The sequence below is a fragment of the Phocoena phocoena genome, chromosome 9 (assembly GCF_963924675.1).
Source record: "Phocoena phocoena chromosome 9, mPhoPho1.1, whole genome shotgun sequence".
Taxonomy (NCBI): Eukaryota; Metazoa; Chordata; class Mammalia; order Artiodactyla; family Phocoenidae; genus Phocoena; species Phocoena phocoena.
This window is the reverse complement of record NC_089227.1, coordinates 30,081,706-30,097,979: the sequence shown is the minus strand read 5'-3', so window position 1 is coordinate 30,097,979 and position 16,274 is coordinate 30,081,706. Positions and strand designations below refer to the sequence as shown.

General features: G+C 38.6%; 1 protein-coding gene across 2 annotated transcripts in view; it reads left to right on the top strand.

Moving 5' to 3' along the window:
• The window catches only part of ABCB1 (ATP binding cassette subfamily B member 1), a 114,912-nt gene that overhangs the window by 34,185 nt on the left and 64,453 nt on the right, over positions 1-16,274 (top strand). For both annotated transcript variants that reach the window (XM_065883533.1, XM_065883534.1), the window contains 3 exons: positions 4,215-4,266; positions 7,137-7,328; positions 7,750-7,921. In XM_065883533.1, coding sequence (XP_065739605.1) covers positions 4,215-4,266; positions 7,137-7,328; positions 7,750-7,921 — 416 coding nt within the window. The remainder of the gene's footprint in view (positions 1-4,214; positions 4,267-7,136; positions 7,329-7,749; positions 7,922-16,274) is intronic.

Below are 16,274 nucleotides of genomic sequence, written 5' to 3'. Positions count from 1 at the left end.
TTTTCCTCTCTAGTCCCCAAGGGCAAAGACTTCAGGAACACAACAGTCAAGCAGAGACTTGGGCACTGTTTTCTTTTATGCTGCAGCTTCCCCGACCCCGACCCCGAGATGGTGACTGTGCAGTGCCCTGGCTACTGTGATGAGGTGAAAGGTGTGGGGTTAAAAGTCATCTGGAAAGTCATTGTGTGACTTATTGTGGTAAGATTACAAAGGGACCAATAGGACATGTGATGGATCCTGGACTTTATCCTTCATGCAGTGGACTGTCATTGAAGGTTATTAACAGAAGCACCATAATTATATTCTTGTTCCCAAAGATAAAATCTGGTGGCAATCTAAAGATCTGATTGGAGTAGAAAGACCAGTTAGGAGGCTCTTGTTAGAGCAGAGGTAAGAGATGACGGAGACCTGAACCAGAGCACTAGCCGTGAGGACGCAGAGCATTTTAGTGGCTTTAGGACAGATGCAGGAGTCACTGAAGCTGCAGAAGTGGTCGAGGTCATCCTGGGAGTGAGCATAAAATTCTGGGAAACACCAGCATGGAGAGAGGAGGGAGAGCATGAGGAACCGGTGAATGAGACCGAGAGAGAGATCAGAGTGGCGGGAGAACCAGGAGAATGAGGTTCTGGTATGTGGGCCTCTCATTGCTGTGGCCTCTCCCGTTGCGGAGCACAGGCTCCGGACACGCAGTCTCAGCTGCTCCGCGGCATGTGGGATCCTCCCGGACTGGGGCACGAACCCGCGTCCCCTGCATCGGCAGGCGGACTCTCAACCACTGCGCCACCAGGGAAGCCCCAGCCAAGTATTTTATTAAAATAAAAGCTACACTGAAATGTTTGCCTTTTCTTGTTGGGGGAGTGGGGATAAATTAGGAGGTTGGGATTAACATACACGCACTACTATATATAAAATAGATAACCAACAAGGACCTACTGTATAGCACAGGGAACTCTTCTCAATATTCTGTAATAACCAATACGGGGAAAAGAATCTAAAAAAAGTACATATATATATATATATATATGAATCACTGTGCTGTATACCTGAAACTAATACAACATTGTAAATCAACTATAATTAAAAAAAAGATTTGGTTTTAGGATAAAAAAAATTTGGCTTTTCTCTACTGATTATTTGGCTGATATTGTTATACAGCCCAGAGAGTTTCTGGATTTTCTCACTGAAAAATAATAATAATTTTGGGATACTTTTCCAGTATTCTTCTTTATAATGGTTGGTCTGGGCAGTAGCCCTTTGAGATCCATACAGGTAAAAAGTTATTGGGTTATATGATCTCTAAAGTCATTTTAGCCTGAAAGTTTTGGTTTTCTGGAAAAAAAAATGCCTCAGGATAAGAATTTTATGAGAAGCTCATAGAGGCAAGAAAAATCTCTGGGCCAGAGAGCTCTTAATTAATAAAAGTTGATTGGAGGAAAAGAAAAGTTGATTGGAGGGAGTCTAAAGAACATATCTTTATTTCATTCTTTGGTGAGTAGAGATCATCTCTGTCAGAGGACTTGAATGCTCCATTTTTTAATTTACTGGTGCACTTTGGCACCACCAAAGCACAAATAAAAGGTACTTGGTGCAAGAGTTGGTTTCTGATGACTGAAATTATATATATATATATATATATATATATGCACACACACACACACTGAGAGAGAGAGAATATTGTACACATAAACATAAAGGACTCAGTTTTGACCTTGAACATAATTTTTACTTTCTGAGCTGAATAAATGTGATGGTAGACCTAGAAGACACCGTTGCCAAAGAATGTTTGTTCAAATTCTCTTGGTCCCTTATCTCTAGAATTGAGAAAACTGGTAGTAGCAATGAGTAGAAAACAGATATTTAGTTAGACTTGAAAATTTGTCTTGATTTGGTTGTGATACACACTCTTGACATTTCCTGCCTAGATCATCTGCAATGAGAGATCTTCTGAGACTGATGTGGAGAAAAATCTTCACCCAGCTATCAATATTTAATATTCTGTTTTATCTTTGAAAATATGGAGCAGAAGCAATATCATAACTGATTAGAAATTTATCTGTACACTTATTCCAGTTGACATAAAGTGGAAGCTGTCGAGTTTCTCTGCTGCATGTTTTGCTACATCTCTGCATCTCTGTATGACTCCCTACTTTCTCTCTTACTCCTAAATGTAGCCGTCCGTGGGGTGCTGTGCTTGGTTGTCATTTCCTCCCTACCTGCCATCCTGTCCTCACAGGTTAGAAGAGATGGCTTTTTTCTTTCTTGAATTTAGCTATGACCTCTAAGATGTGAGACTGCTACATCTTAAGACCTAACTCTGTCTAGAACTGGAGGGCCACAGTTTGAATACTTACTGGACATCTTCAGTAGAATGTCCCAGGTACCACAGAATAAAGATCTTCAGAACTGAACTAATAATCTGCTCACATCTGCCCAGATCTCATGTTTTTGCTGACTTCTTATGTCCCACCATGGCATCACCCTTGTCCTGATGCTTAAACTCAAGGTCTTGGTCTTTTTTTTTAATTGTTACTCTTGCTACTTCTGTTCCATCGGTTGCTAGAGCCTGTAACTTCTCACTCTCTAAATCTTATGGGTACTTTCCTTCTTTCCTATTCTCATTTCCACCCTCTTTCCTTACTTAATTGCAGTAGCTCCATCTGTCAGTCTCCCCTGTTCCAGTTAAACTTACACATTTCTGGTAGCTAAGTCATCCTAGACCAAACCTCTACTCTTGTCCTTTTCTGCTCAAAACCAGGGAATACTTACTAGTTTTTGTACACCGTACCTGTGGGGCCTAGATTATCTTTCAACCATATATCCACCTCCTTCCATCCACACAACACACCCACACCCCTGCCAAAGCGGCTTATTCATTCTTCAGACATGTGCTGAACTTTTGTCTATGTTGTTCCCTTTGCCAGAAAAACTTTTCTTCCTCTTTCATGCACCTGTCAAAATCACACTCATCTGACCCAGGCTGTCTCACGTTACACTGTAACTTTTGAAATAACTACAGGATTTATAGTGTGCCTCCCTATTGATCCAGCCGTCTTGATTATGAAAACTTACCCTGCAAAAATATTCACCGTATTTAATATATATGTACAGGTTTAATGCAGCATTGCTTGTAAAAGTAAGATATTGGAAGCAACTGAAATAGATGCAACTTAGAAAAAATAAAGATATACATATATACACACATACTGACATGGAAAATTGGCCAGAGTGTGGACTGTGATTCTGCCTTTTAAAATAAGCATGTATGTGTATATGTGTATGTGTATACTTGCATACAGAAAAGAAAATCTGAAAAAAATTCATCCCAGAATAATGAACAGTGGCTAGTGCGTGCGTGTGTGTGTGTGTGTATTTAGGCGGGGGTGTTAAAGTTTTAATGTACCTTGTCCCAAAGCGTTAACATTTGCTAATAATGCATGATGAGCTGACTGGTATTTATGACATTTTTTTTTTGTATTTTCTCTCTATATATATATTTTAGCAATTCTTTTATTTATATTTATTTATTTAGTTGCGGCTCCCTGGCTCCTTAGTTGCGGCAGGTGGGCTCCTTAGTTGTGGCTCACCAGCTCCATAGTTTTGGCAGGTGAGCTCCTTAGTTGAGGCTCGCTGGCTTCTTAGTTGTGGCTCACAGGCTCCTTAGCTGTGGCATGTGAACTGTTAGTTGTGGCATGCATGTGGGATCTAGTTCCCTGACCAGGGATTGAACCCGGGCCCCCTGCGTTGGGAGCTCAGAATCTTAACTGCTGCACCACCAGGGAAGTCCCTGTATTTTATATTTTTAAAATAAAAATAAAAACTGGAGAAATGCAGTGTTCTATTTGAAATACTAAGTGCTTTAGTGTCAAGTCTGCACTGATATTTATCAGGACAAAGCGGCTAGAAAAGATTTTTCTCTATGTCATCTTGCAGTGCTATTGCATAAAATATTTTAATCCAGGGACACTAGTATTTCTGCTGACAGACTCCTTACTCAGTGTGGCTTTCTTCTTGCAAATAAGCTTCAATGAATTTAGTGTGTGTGTGGTTGCACACAGCTGGTAGTAAAAGATTTGAATGCATGCCGTGGTGCTTACACATAATTGAAGTTAAATCAGTTTGACCTATTTTTGTGTAAATTGTTAAGTGACACAAGTTTGATTCATTTTTAATGGAAAACAAAGAGACATAACGGTATATGCTTTGTGATAATCTAGGTTTTATGGACAGTACATATTTCGGCAAAAAGCTGGAGGAGGAAATGACCACGTGAGTAGATGTTTTCCTTACTATTGCTAAGTATTTCAGTCTCAGTCCAGCTGTAGCAATGTTTAAAATTTTGCGTTATTATAATAAAGATTCAAAGTTTTGAGGAGAGCAACATCATTGTTTCTAGGAGGATACAACGTAGGATATTTTTTTTTAAAGAAAATAATTTGCTGCATAAGATGTGCTAAAGTTAAGGTTAAGCCTGGATTGGACTGAGGTATGCATTGGTAAATATAGAATATCATCTATAGGGAAATTAGAGGAGTTCAAAGTGGCCTTATTTAAAATGCAGTTAAATTAGGAATCACATTATTTGCAATGGCTTTGTAATTATTAGTTTGATTCCTGGATATTTTTAGTCATGATATCATGAGATCAGTCAACAGGATTTTTTTTTTGTAACACAGCATCTAATTCTAATATATGAAACAAGGCGTCCCAGAATAAATATAGTCCTTTTAACCTTAAGTTACCTTGGGGAGGCTTTCATTAATGATTTACTTATCTTGAAGTTTGCTCTTAGAACAGCTTATAAAACATGTCCAAAGGTATTACTTGGTGATTCAGAAGATAATGATTCCACACTATCCTATAAATGGTTCTGTAGATTTGAGGAAAATGGAGATATTTGACCATATTTTGAAAGATGAGAATTACCTCCAAATACTCCTATAGAGAGGCATTTTTAAAATATTGATGAAAAACAGCATGTCTTGTAATCATTTTATAAATGTTTAAACACAGGTGTGTTTTGAGTAAACATAGACTGACGGCCTACAATACATTAATTCATTGTCAAAGCATGCATTCTACTTCTTAAATGAGGTTTCTTTTTAACTGTCTCGCTATATCATTAACACTTGGATAATAATTCAGTATTGTTATCTATTAAGTAAAATTTAGTATTCTAATTACATCTTCCCTGATAAATACTTTGTAAATTACCAGGTATAGCTTGGGGAAGATATGTTTACACCAGGTTGCAAACATTGACATCAGCAACTATATGGTTATCACACTGCCATTTTTTAAAATTTAATTTTATTTATTTATTTTTTAACATCTTTATTGGAGTATAATTGCTTTACAATGGTGTGTTGGTTTCTGCTTTATAGCAAAGTGAATCAGTTATACGTATATATATGTTCCCATATCTCTTCCCTCTTGCGTCTCCCTCCCTCCCACCCTTCCTATCCCACGCCTCTAGGTGGTCACACAGCACCGAGCTGATCTCCCTGTGCTGTGCGGCTGCTTCCCACTAGCTATCTATTTTACGGTTGGTAGTGTATGTATGTCCATGCCACTCTCTTACTTCGTCCCAGCTTACCCTTCCCTTTCCCCTTCCCCATGTCCTCAAGTCCATTCTCTAGTAGGTCTGTGTCTTTATTCCCGTCTTGCCCCTAGGTTCTTCATGACCTTTTTTTCTTTTTTTTTTCTTAGATTCCATATATATGTGTTAGCATACGGTATTTGTCTTTCTCCTGACTTACTTCCCTCTGTATGACAGACTCTAGGTCCATCCACCTCACTACAAATAACTCAATTTCGTTTCTTTTTCACAATGCCATTCTTATAGCTTCTGCATGGTTTATAGAAGCATTTTTCTTTGAGGGTGGCAAGTAGTGAACTTTTAAAAACTTTTAAATCCTGTATTTCATTTTAGCATGTTTGTCTTTACCTAAAATGTAAGTGCTTAGTGAAGCACATGAGTTGCTTGCTTTTTTTCAGCATGAAGACTCAGATGTGGAAACACAGATTTAGCATTTCTAGATGGTCAAGGGTCTGGATTTAGAAGATGCTCATGTTCTTTATTTTTAGAATTTAAACTGGAAGGACTGCTACTTGATTCATTAAGCATTTCAGGATAACTTATGATGGCCAGTTGGGCAGATGATATAACAATACTTTTCATTTTCAATTGTCCCGTGGCATCTAAGCTCTGCCAGATGAATAACCCAAAAGATCAGGGGACCATTTCCATCTCTTGGTTCCACTTTCTGGCAAATTCTGTCACTTGTTTCCACTCTCCAATGTGCAGAAACCACCCCAAGTGCTCATCAGCTGATACGGAGGTAATCCAACTACGCAGGATGACAGCGGTAGATTACCTGACGCTGTGATGCTTCAAGGCACCACACAAGTCTTTCACAATAACCGGCATTCTCTGGGTGCTAACTCTGTGCTGGGCATGGGCCCAAGTGTATTCATACGTTACTGTGTAACAGTTTTTTTTTTTTTTTAATGGCCGTGCCTCGCGGCGTGCGGGATCTTAGTTCCCCAGACAGGGATCGAACCCACGCCCCCTGCAGTGGAAGCGTGGCGTCTTAACTGCTGGACTGCCAGGGAAGTCCCACTGTGTTATAGTTCTTCTCTCCATTTTACCAGTCAGAAAACTGAGGCTTAGAAAGGTTAAGCAATGCTACACAGCAGTTAAGTGAAGAGCGGGGCTTTGAGCCAAAACAGAAACCACAGTCTTTTTTTTTTTTTTTTTTTGCGGTACGCGGGCCTCTCACTGTTGTGGCCTCTCCCGTTGCGGAGCACAGGCTCCGGACGCGCAGGCTCAGCGGCCATGGCTCACGGGCCCAGCCGCTCCGCGGCATGTGGGATCCTCCCGGACCGGGGCATGAACCCGTGTCCCCTGCATCGGCAGGCGGACTCCCAACCACTGCGCCACCAGGGAAGCCCTAGAAACCACACTCTTAAGCATGACACTGTAACAGGGCAGCCATAGTTGGATGCCGACCATCAACTCTGCTTGTGAAGGCGGTCAAGATAGCCAGACAACCAGAAAAGGCAGGATGAGTGGTCTGTTGTGGGAAGGTGCATTGATGAGAAAGCAGAGCATGTGCAGTTTTCTTGTCGTTTTTCAGGTACGCCTATTATTACAGTGGAATCGGGGCTGGCGTGCTTGTCGCCGCTTACATCCAGGTTTCATTCTGGTGCCTGGCAGCAGGAAGACAAGTATACAAAATTAGAAAACAGTTTTTTCATGCTATCATGCGGCAGGAGATAGGCTGGTTTGACATGCATGACACTGGGGAGCTTAACACCCGGCTCGCAGAGTAAGTACCTGGGTTTATGTCGAACTCCGACGTGCTTCTGACTCTTACAAAATGAAAGAGAAGTCATCAGATCTGTTAGGAGACATTAGTGCATCACTCAGAAGTAATTATGAAACGAAATTCCTTCTGAGCCGCAGTCGTGTCTCACGCATCTTTTCATTCCCAGAACCCTGGCAGGGTATGAGGGGACTTGCATGACTAGCAATGAATGAGGTGTTGGGCTTGCCAGACTCGAGAAAATCCTCTGGGAGTGTGCATTAGAGCAGCAGCGTGATGCTTGCTGGGGACATGACTGTGCAAGATCCTAGGTGTAAGCTAATTTACCCCACACTGAAACAAACAAGAAAACCAGCTAGGTTCAGGAGGAAAGTTCTGTGTTCACAATTCTGATGTTTATTTCTAACACTGTCTCCTCGTTTAGTGACGTCTCCAAAATTAATGAAGGAATTGGTGACAAAATTGGAATATTCTTTCAGTCAATGGCAACATTCTTCACCGGTTTTACAGTAGGATTTACACAAGGTTGGAAGTTAACCCTTGTGATTTTAGCCGTCAGTCCTGTTCTTGGTCTGTCAGCTGCTATCTGGGCAAAGGTAGGTGAAGCCTGTGAATCCGGATTTTAAACTGTCTCCACTCCCGAAACACCCCATAACTCCATGCAGCGGAAGGCTGTTTTTCTCACTTGATAACCCTGACTCTATATTTGATACTTGGTTTCGAACCTTCTCTTCACGATCAGTGGGAATAAGCAGGTGCAATCTCAGTGAGTCTTATAACTACCAAGGACTCTGTGCTGTCCTTGCCCTGCAGTTATTTGGGGAAGGGATGAGAAAGAAAGAAGTAGCTGTCCCATCTCATCCTCTGCCTTCATGTAAAAGGCGTGCTCAGCTTTTGGCGAGCTGTGTTCCCTGGTGGCCAGTTCCATATTCATAAGTAGGGATTCAGGAAGAGCTTCAAGTTCAATGAACAACACATAGGTCCCATTCAATAACCATTATTGATTTGAATGTTTTTGTAGATTTAATTTAATTTGGTAATTGATTGAACAGTTTTGTCAGCGTTATAAATGACTGTTTATACATACTTAAATCCCTTGGTGTGAAAACAGTTTTTTAAAAAGAGGTATCTTCTAGTCCCATATGCATGTCAATCCAAAGTCTACAGTTCTTTCTCCCAGTCACAAAGGCAGAGCAGTACAAACGACCCTCCCCACCTCCATACACAGGCCTTTCTCTTTCAAGACTGCGTGTGGTGTTCATATTAAACTGATTTCATGTAAGAGTGGGTGGCAGTGGAGAGATTGGCCCAGTACATAATTTCTTAGAGAAGAAGAAAAATTGGAGAAAGCATTACACATTTATGTGGCAAAAGGTCATAAAATGACAGAGGGCCAACCAAAGCCAAGCCTAACACAAAATAAATCAGGCTGTAAGTATTAAGAAATTTAAAAAACTTAACCCTGTAGGGTGGATATTGTTTTGTTATTGTAAACAATAACTGCCATGTTTTTAGTATCTACTGTGTCAGGCAAATACATATTTTTCTTTTTTAAACTTATTTTATTGAGGTACAGTTAATTTACAATGTGATAATTTCTGCTGTACAGCAAAGTGATTCAGTTATACATCTATATACATTCTTTTTCATTATGGTTTATCACAGGATATTGAATATAGTTTCCTGTGTCATACAATAGGACCTTGTTATCCAGATGCCACTTTTTTTTTTTTTTTTTTTTTTTAACGGTACGTGGGCCTCTCACTGCTGTGGCCTCTCCCCTTGTGGAGCACAGGCTCCGGACGCACAGGCTCAGCGGCCATGGCTCACGGGCCCAGCTGCTCCATGGCATGTGGGATCTTCCTGGACCGGGGCACAAACCCGTGTCCCCTGAATCGGCAGGCGGACTCTCAACCACTGCGCCACCAGGGAAGCCCATATCCCATTTTTTAGGTTAAAAAATCCCAGGGAATTTCAGAGAATAAAATAACAACATATTTTAATCTCCCCCAGAATTAGCAGATGTTATGCCTTTTGCAGTATTTAACTGTAATATTTTCTATATATGAAGAAGGAGGTTGTAGAATATTACAGAATATTTTCCCCTCACTCTATCATATTATCTTTTCTTCTTCCTCAAAGGCATGAAATACATATTTTTCTGAAGTATAGATATTATCTCATTTAATGGAGGAAGAAATTGAAGTTCTGAGAACTCTGTTATTTGTTGCTGAGACTAACACAGTGTTTAAGTGGTGTTCTTGGTGGCTAAATTGTATCTCTGCATTAGTCTGTTGAAATATTTGGCAGAAGCTTTTGTGTTAATTGATTTTCTTGTTTACTAGGATATTAAGCAAGTCAGATGGCAGATGCTTCATATCAGTATTTGTTGAAAAACTGTTTTAAAATATATTCACGTTTGTTCTAGTTAAGTTACGGGAAAAAGCAGTAAGTTAATCTCTTAATAAGTAATTGTGCATTGCTTCAGATACTATTTCTTTAATAAATGGAGCCCTAGACTTATTGCTGGAGACCTAAGTTCACTCTGCCATAAGCTTTTGGTATGGTTTCAAATAAAGTTCTTAAGTTACCTGGTTGTCAACCATATTAAAAAAGAAATGTGGCCCAGTTTAGGAAGCTCCTGTGAGCCTGAGGCTGTCTTCTCTAACCCAGAGGCACCAGTGCAAGAATGTAGAACAGGAAGGGACTTAGTCCCAGCAAGCTTCCTAGTCCAGGAGGCCTCCTTTGATCTCTACATGTAACTTTCTAACCCCACCCAGAGACACTGGGTCAGCTAGAGGGCACAGGGAGGGGAAGCTACCATATCCTGCCCCTACAAGAGATACTTGGTGGTCTGATCTTAAGAAATCACTTCCACTCCCTCAGGTAGCAGAAGCAGGGGCCCCAGCAGCTCTAGATAAACCATGCTGGCAAAAAATAATACCAGAAAGACTCTGAATGTAAAACTGCTACTGGAACCATAGCTCACAAAAGTAGGTCAAGAATTGCATGCTAAACCCAAACAGGGTAACTGCTTGCTAAAATAAAAGATTTATACAGGACTCAGAGTCTCCTAACATAATAGACAAAATGTCCAGGATATAATAAAAAATCACTTTTGTCATACCAAAAAAGAAAATCACAGCTTGAAAGAGAAAAAGACAGTTAATTGACCACTCTTGAGATAATTCATGTGTTAAAATTGTTCGGCATGGATTTTGGAGCAGTGATCATAAAAATGCTTCACTAATCAATTACAAATTCTCCTGAAACCAAAGAAAATAGAAAATACCAGCAGTGAAAAAGAAGTTATGAAAAAAGGACAGAATGAAATTAGAGAACGGAAAGATATAGCAGCAGAAATAAAAGTCATGATGGATGGGCTTAATCTTGTTAAGTGGAGATGACAAGAGAGAGGTAGAACAATAGAATTTACACACCCCCCCACCCCCAAACAGGGAAAATGAAAAGAGCCTCAGGCACCTGTTGGACAATAACAAAAAAAAGAATATTTGTTGCCGTCAGAGTTCCAAAAGAAAGAAAAGTAAGGCTGATGGAGTATTGGAAGAAATAACTGCTGAAAATTTCCAATATTTGTGAAAGACAAACCTTCAGGTCCGGGACTTCCCTGGTAGCGCAGTGATTAAGAATCTGCCTGCCAGTGCAAGGGACACGGGTTCGATTCCTGGTCAGGGAAGATCCCATGTGCTGCGGAGCAACTAAGCTCATGTGCCACAACTACTGAGCCTGTGCTCTAGAGCCCGCGAGCCAACACTACTGAAGCCCCTGCACCTAGAGCCTGTGCTCCACAGCAAGAGAAGCCACTGCAATGAGTAGCCTGTGCACCGAAACGAAGAGTAGCCCCTGCTCGGCACAACTAGAGAAAGCCCGCATGCAGAAATGAAGACCCAATGCAGCCAAAAAACCCTTGAGATCCAAGAAGCTAAGCTAACCTCAAACAGGATGAACTCAAAGAAATCCATGATTAAACAAATTGTAATTAAATTACTGAAAACTAAAGACAAAGAAAAAAATTAAAAACAGCTAAAGAGCAACAACACATTACCTACTACGGAACACAAATTTGAATGACATTATATTTCTCATCTGAAACTACAAAAGACCAGAAGGAAGTGGCAAAATATTTCTCAAGTTCTTAAAGAAAAGAACTGTCAACTGAATACTTGGTAAAAGTATTTTTCAGGAATGGTGGGGAAATAAAAAACATTCTCAGATCATGGAAAACTATAGAAGAACCTTCCATTAGCATACCTACTATTAAAGACTGGCTAAGTGAAGCTCTTCAAACAGAAGGGAAGTGATATAAGAAATATTGGAGCATCAGGAAGGGAAAAGGGACAATGGAAAGAGCAGAAATTTGGGCTTTTCTTTCTCCAGGAGATTTCTAAATCATATTTGATGATTGAACCAAAAATTATAAGTGGTAAAATGTTGATGTTTATAAGTCACATATGAACATTATAACATCCAGAACAGCTATTACAAAACCTAAGCAAAAAGATATATTCAAAACCACTATAAATAAATCAAGATGGAATCCTAAAACTTGATCAAGTAACTCTCAGGAAGGCAAGAGAAGCAGAGGAATGAGAAACAGAGGAAATATATAGAAAACAGATAGTAAAATGGTAGACGTAACTGCTCACATATTAATTACCTTAACTGTAAATATACAAATCAAAAAAGAAATTGGCAGAGTTGATTTAAAAAACATGACCTACCGAGTATCTGCTGCTTACAAGAAACTTCAAATTCAACAACGTAGGTAGAGGGAAGTAACAGGATGGAAAAAGATATACATGAAAACATTACTTTTTTTAGGGAATGGCTATATTGATATCTGATAATATAAACTTCAGAACAAAGAAAATTACTACAAAAAAGAGGAGCATTACATAATGATGATAGGGATCATTCCACCAGGAAGACATAATGATCCAAAATATGTATGCACCAAATAACAAAGCCTCAAATTAAATGAAGTAAAAACTGAGAACATTGAAGGGAGAAATAGAAAAACCACAATTATTTTATTATCCTTGCTCAGCATTGATAGAATTACTAGACAAAAAATCAGACTGTAGAAGATCTGACCAACACAGTCAACCAATAGGATCTAATTGGTGTTCATAAAACATTGTACCCAACAACAGTAGGATACACATTAAACATTCACCAATATAGATCATATCCTGGGCCATAAAACAAACCTCAACAAATTTAAAAGAATTGAAACCATCAAAGTGTTTTCTATGACTACAGTGGTATCCCACTAGAAACAAATAACAACACTGAGAAAGTCTCTAAATACTTGGTAATTAAACAATACATGTTAAAATAATCCATGGGTTGTAAAAGAAGTTTCAGAGAAAAAAAAAATAACTGAATGAAAACAAACCCATAAAATACCAAAATATTTGGGTGCAGCTAAAGAAGTGTTGAGAGAAATTTATAGCATTAAATATCTACATTAGAAATGAGCAAGGATCTAAAATCAATAATGTAAGTTCCTACCTCAAGAAACTAGAAAAAAGAAGAGCAAAATAAAACCAAAGCAAGCAGAATAAGGAAACAATAAAGGTAAGAGCAGAAATCAGTGAACTTGAAAATAGGAAAGTAATAGAGAAAATCAAGGAAACAGAAAGTTCGTTCTTCAAAACAAAATCAATAAAATTAGCAAGACTGACAAAAGGAAGACACAAATCACAATATCCAGATTGAAATATGGAATATTACTACAAATCCCACAGACATTAAAAAGATAAAGGAAATATTACGAAAAACTTTATCCTCACAAATTTGAAAACTTAGAGATCAACTCCTTGATAACTGCAAACTACCAAAATTCAACTAAGATGAAATAGACAATCTTCATAGCCCTATAATCATCAAAGAAGTTTATTTTGTAACTTCAGAGCTCCTGAGAAAGAATTCTCCAGGCACGGATGATTTTACTGGAAAAGTTTACCAGACATTTAAAGAAGAACTAACACCAATTTTATACAGTCTCCCCCAGAAGAAAGAAGACTTTTACTTCTTTCCCCCAAAGCAGGAATGCTTCCCAGCTCATTTATGAAACCAGTATTAAGCTGATACCAAAACCAGACAAAGTCAATACAAAAAAAAAAAGAAAGAAAGAAAATGGTAGATCAGTATCTTTCATGGACTAAGAATAAAAATTCTTCAATAACATATTAGCAAACTAGATTTGGCAATGTATAGAAAGAATAATTTACTATGAGCAGGTGGAATTTGTTTCAGCTATGCAAGGCTGCTTCAACATTTGAAAATCAATCCATGTTATCTACCATATCAGTAAGCTAAAGAAGAAAACCTGTGTGATCATATCAGTTGACAGAGAAAAAACATTTGACAGTATCTAACACACATTGATGATGAAAGAAAAACCTCTCAGGAAGTGAAGAAAAGAAAGATATTACCTCAGCTTGATGAAGATCATCTGTGAAAACTCCACAGTTAATATCATGCTTAATAGTGAAAGACTGAATGTTTTCCCCTTAAGACTGGAAATAAAGAAGATAAGGAAGACCATGCTCACCACTGTTTCAACAAAGTACTAGAACTTCTAGCCACTGCAACAAGACAAGAAAAAGAAATAAAAGGCATATAGATGAGAAAGGAAGAAATAAAACTATAGATAATGTAATCTTCTAAGTTGAAAATCTCAAGGAATCTACAATTTCCTAGGACTAACAACTGAGTTTGGAAAGGTCAAAGGATACCAGATCAATTGCATTTCTGCATACTAACAATGAACATGCATAAACCAATATTTAAATATTAAATTAAAATTAATACCATTTAGAGTCACTCCAAGTAAAATGAAATGCTTAAGTGTACATTTCACAAAACATATATAGGATCTGTATGCTGAAAATTATTAAATGTGATGAAAGAAATCAAGGCTAAATAAATGGAGAGACATAGTGTGTTCATGGATTAGAAGACTGAACACAGTAAAATGGTGATTTCTTTTTTCAAACTGATCTATAGGTTTAAGGCATTTCCTATAAAAAAATTCCAGAAAGGTTTTTTTGTGGACATAGGTAAGCAAGTTTATTTTAAAATTTATATGGAAAGATACAGGCTCTAGAATAGCTAAAACAATTTTGACAAAGAAGAATAAAGTGAGAGGAATATGTCTGCCTGATACTAAAGCTTACTATATAGCTATAGTATATTGGTGGAGGGATAGACACATAGATCAATGAAACAATAGAGAACCCAGAAATATACTTACACAGATACGCCCAGCTGATGTTTGATGAAGGTGCGAGAGCAATTCAGTGGCAGAAGAATGGTCTTTTCAGCAAATAGTGCTGAAACAATTGGACATCCAGAGGTTAAAGAAAAAAGGCAAAACTTCATCCAAAACTTCACACTCTACCCAAAAATTAACTAAAAATGGATTGTGGATTTATATGTAAAATGTAAAGCTATAAAACTTTTAGAAAGAAAATAGGAGAAAATCTTTGGGATCTAGGCCTAGGCAAAGAGTTCTTAGATTTGATTACTAAAAGCTTGATCCTTAAAAAGAAATTAAAGGGCTTCCCTGGTGGCGCAGTGGTTGAGAGTCCGCCTGCCGATGCAGGGGACGCGGGTTCGTGCCCCAGTCTGGGAAGATCCTACGTGCCGTGGAGCGGCTGGGCCCATGAGCCATGGCCGCTGAGCCTGCGCGTCTGGAGCCTGTGCTTCTCAATGGGAGGGGCCGCAACGGTGAGAGGCCCGTGTACTGCAAAAAAAAAGAAAAAGAAATTATAAATTAGACTTTGTCAAAATTCATAACTTTTGCTCTCTGAAAGCCATGTAAAGGGGATGAAAAGACAAGCTACACACTTGGAAAAAAATAATATGAAAATCATATATCTGACAAAGGGCTAGTATCGACTATAATGTAAATATAAAGAATGCTCAAAATTCGATAGTTAAAAAAAAAACCCCAAATAAACCAATTAGAGAATGGGCAAAGGACATGAACAGACATTTCATCAGAGAGGATATACACGTGACAGTTAAGCACATGAAAGATTGTTTAGCATCATTAGCCATCAGTGAAAAGCAAATTAAACTGCAGTGAGATATCATACATCTACCAAAATGGCTAAACTAAAAAATAGTGAAACACCAAATGCTGCTGAGATGCAGCGAAACAGGATCACTCATAGATTGTTGGTGGGAATGAAAAATGGTACAGCAACCTGAAAAATAGTTTGCAGTTTCTTATAAAACTAAACATGCAATTACCATACAATCCAGCAAATTGTACTGGGCATTTATCTAAGAGAAAAGAAAATCATGTTCATGTAAAAATCTATAGTCAAATGTTCATAGCAGCTTTATTAGTAATAGCCCCAAACTGAAACAACCCCAGATATTCTTCAATAGGTTAATGGTTAAACAACTGTGGTGCATCCATACTATGGGTACTGTCCAGTGATAAAAAGGAAAGAAGTATTGATATACACACACCAACCTGGATGCGTCTCCAGAGATTTGTACTTGGTGAAAAACGCCAATCCCCAAAGGTCAAATACTTTATGACTCCATTTATATAATATTCTTGAAATGATGAAATTGTAGATAGAGCAAATTAGCGGTTTTCAGGGCTTAGGGATGGTAGGGAGGGGAGAAGTGAGGAGTAGGGAAGAAAGTGGCTGTGACTACGAAAAGTAGCACTGAGGGATCCTTGTGATGGAATTGTTCTGTATCGTGACTGTAGTCATACGAATCTACATAGGTGATAACATTGCTTGGAGCTAAACACACACATACACACACACGAGTGCATGTAAAACTAGTAAATCTGAATAACGTTGATGGATTAATGTTAAATGTTAAATTTCTGGCTGTGATATTGTTCTGAAGTTTTGAAGGTGTTATTTGGGGAACACTAGATGAAGGGGATAT